This window comes from Pundamilia nyererei, unplaced genomic scaffold, assembly GCF_000239375.1.
Source record: "Pundamilia nyererei isolate P.nyererei 1_Seehausen unplaced genomic scaffold, PunNye1.0 scaffold00493, whole genome shotgun sequence".
Lineage (NCBI taxonomy): Eukaryota > Metazoa > Chordata > Actinopteri > Cichliformes > Cichlidae > Pundamilia > Pundamilia nyererei.
In genome coordinates, this window is record NW_005187894.1 from 167,681 (window position 1) to 171,436 (window position 3,756).

A 3,756-nucleotide genomic window follows, 5' to 3' on the forward strand; every position below is an offset into this window, starting at 1 on the left:
CTATGGGCCACTGACTGCACTCAAACCAAAGGGGGCTGAATAAGTACGCACACCCCACTTTGCAGTTATTTATTTGTAAAAAATGTTTGGAATCTTGTAATGTGACAAAATGTGGAAAAGTTCAAGGGGGTCGAATACTTTTGCAAGCCACTCTATGTGCCCATTTTCACGTCACTCTGTGCGCACGTTGTTTACATGAGATGAATTGCAGAATGGCAAAATACTGTTAATGTTAATATTACCATCTTCAGGTTTTACACACTTACATATACACACGCAGTTACTGTCTTTCCATTTAGAAAGGCAGAGGCGGCATGGTGTAATTATTTTACATGTAGTTGTTTTTTTCCCCTGTGTAATCATATTCAACATTGCTATCAATACATTTCTCAAAAATGCCTCTTTGTAGAACCAGACAGAATACTATATTGAATCAGAGCACCCATCATCTGTTGGCACTAAAAGAATTAGAAAACAAGAGCACACATCCCAGCAATAATAGCTGCATGTGGTAAAGTTACAACAAACCCCCATCTATTAATACCACTTTTACATCGTTTTTTGAATATCTGTATAAATCAGAGATCAATCAAGGAGTCTACTTGTAAGAGTTTTCTTGATAGTTTGGAACTACCATAAATCTCACAAGCAGATCAGGACAAGTTAGAGGACCCATTAACTCTAGATGAGCTGCATAGAGCCTCGAAAGGTCTAAATAAAGGCAAATCACCTGGATTAGAAGGCCATCCACCTGAGCCATTTCTAGAACTTTGGGATATGATAGACTCACTTATGCTTGACTCTTTTAATAGAATAGAATAGAATAGAATAGAATAGAATAGAATAGAATAGAATAGAATAGAATAAAATAGAGTAAACTTTTATTATCCCACGAATTAGAAATTTGGATGTAACACAGCTCTTACATCAAGGGGAATATAGAAGGAAGACACAAAGTGGTCCTATATACATAAACAAGTTCGTATATACAGGTAACAATGTACAGGAATAAGCATCAAAAAATTGTACAGAGATTTGTATAAAATGTACAGAAAACAAACAAGCTGATGAGTGAGATAACCACCAAAATGTAAAACAGTGTTAAGCTGTGTTATAGAGTCTGATAGTTGCTGACAAGAATGACCTGTGGTAGTGCTCCTTCCTGCACTGTGGGTGTAAAAGTCTACTGCTGAACGGGCTGCTTGGTGCTCATGCAGGGGTTGGGAGATGTTGCCCATGATGGATGTTAGCTTAGACAACATCCACTCCTCCCCATCCTGCTCCATGCATACATATGCATATACATATCCTGCAGATGGCTATGAAGATCCATGTGCAGTATTCTCACTTGAGTCGGAGAAAGCCTTCGACAGAAAAGGGTTTAGTGCCAGATGTTGAGCAGATTTACAACATTAGGAAATTGCTGCAGTACTTAGTGTGAAACATACTATAAGATAAAACACTTAAATAAAAAATAAATACAGATAAATGTACTTACTTAAAGGATATACATTCTATGTTGTCTAAATTTATTTGGAATGGGAAAAGGCCTAGGGTACATTTGTCAACACTGCAGCGGCACAAATTGCTTGGTGCTTCGGCAGTACTAAATTTTGAATTTCTCTATTGGTCATTCCAAATCAGGACGCTTAGCACATGGGTTAACCCAGAGGCTAGTATTTCATGGAAAATGATTGAATCTGCTAAGGCACACCACATAGGCTACAAAGATCTCTTGTTTTCCAAAATACACAACAAAATCCTCAACAACAACAGCATATTTGGGCCTATTATTGCAAATTTTACACAGGAATTTGAAACTGTAGTGCTCCTTCAGCCCTCAGTGTTAAACTAAAACAACATTTAAAAAAATGCAAATGTAATAGATTCTTTACAGACCCGGGCATGACAGGGGCCCGCCCGCATATCCAGCAGCAGCAGGGATGAGGTGGGTCCGGAGACAGCCCGCGGGCCCCGGTAGTCGTGTAGCAGTTGCGGGTGGCAGCACTGGCCAGGAACCGATCTGAGCTGCCAGCCGCTGCATGTGGCACTCAGTCTGGTCCTGCTCCCTCAACATGGCCACCATTTGGGCCAGCTCATCCCTTGGCTGACCTGTCCACGAATTAATGCTTTTCAGCATTCATTCATTACTCTTGGTTGCTGTCACTTTTCACACAAACACAGAGCTTTAGTTTTCCAGCTCACAGCTGAATACTTCCCCAACAACAACAACAACAACAACAACAACAAAGACAATTCAGACTGTAAGCCACTCAGGTGCATCTGCCTCCCCTGCCGTGGCCCAACTGAGCACATCCCTTCACAACAATATAATACAATCTTATTTTTGTGAGAGATGATCTTAAGTCTGAAGAGGTATTTCACTATCAGCAGGATGCTCATTTGAATCTCGAGACTGTTTTCTGTAGATCAGAAAACCAAAAACACCAGCCACAAGAAGTACAGCACAAATGGACAAACTAACAATCAGTCCACCAGATCCATCCTTTTTCACTGCATCTGTGTTCCCTCGATCCTCTCTGTCTCCTCTTGGCTGACCTGCAGGTGAGAAACAGCTGTCAGGTAGGCGATGAGAGAAAGAAAAAACAGAATCAATTTCTTTTTCATGTGCAGGCATTAATTAAAAAGTAAATTGTGAAAATTTACCTGGTGGTGGAATTTTCTGTGCTTTCAATTAAAAAAGGACATCTGACAAAAACTGTGGCCACAATCACTGTTCTAGGTTATTGAATTCGAGTCATGTTACACTATCATAAATGCCTGAGTCTGTAATCTCAGTGACTAACAGAGAACCTGAGTCTAAATGTGATGAGATGAGTTTGAGGTTGTGAGAAAGTCTCTGACTACTACTGATGTGACGTTCTGTATCGAGGCTTCGAAGCTTGTGTCGAGTAATGGAGGGGGCGTTTCCACGATGCGCGTATCGAGGCTTGCTTCATTTATGGGAGGAGCTGAAAATGATGACGTCCAAAGCCTCGCTTGCCCGACTGTGCCACGTGACCGGTTCATGAAGTGTTTCGAACTTTGCCGTGAGATATGACAGCGATATAAACCCCTCAGACTTCATTCAAAATGTACCATAATTGTCGGGCTATAAGCCACAAGCTTTGAACCCTGCGGCTTTTAGCCAGGTGTGGCTTTTCTATGGATTGTCCCTGATTTTTGTCATATCGTAAGACGATTTGTTTTGTTTGTTCCGCTGTTGTACGGCACTACGTTGCCTGGCGGAAGGGCATGTGATCAGACACACAGTATTGGGGCTCAAGAGTGGTATGTTGGTCACATGTCCATCCGCCAGGCAACATAGTGCCTCAACTCCACCGGTGGAATCTGACAGCGTGGAAAAGTGTGAAAACATCCATCCATCCACCTGAGCCTAAAAGGTAGTCTGAATCTATTTTTCTGGTGTGCTGTAGGTTATTGTTATGTACTACATTTGTTACTCGTTTATGAAACACAGCACATGTTTCGTACTTGTAATTACCGCTACTTGTACATATACCTAAAAAGTTATGCAAATATGTACCCATAACTTGTTTTTCCAAATATTAATAAAAGCGGTGTGTCTCCAAACAGCCATCTCTTTCCTGACAATTCGCTTTGTGCATATTCTCTTACATATGATAAGTCAACATTGAAACACCTGCGGCTTTTAGTCAGGTGTGGCTAATGTATGTACAAAACAGGATTTTCCCCTGATTTTAGCTTGTGCGGCTAATATTCAGGTGCCCTTTG

General features: G+C 41.1%; 1 protein-coding gene across 1 annotated transcript in view; it reads right to left on the reverse strand.

Annotated features, from left to right (window-relative positions):
- Positions 1-879: 879 nt before the first annotated feature.
- The window catches only part of LOC102201514 (cell adhesion molecule 2-like), a 10,144-nt gene continuing 7,267 nt past the window's right edge, over positions 880-3,756 (reverse strand). Inside the window, exon 3 of the mRNA XM_005753999.1 lies at positions 880-2,559. Coding sequence (XP_005754056.1) covers positions 2,363-2,559 — 197 coding nt within the window. The 3' untranslated portion in view covers positions 880-2,362. The remainder of the gene's footprint in view (positions 2,560-3,756) is intronic.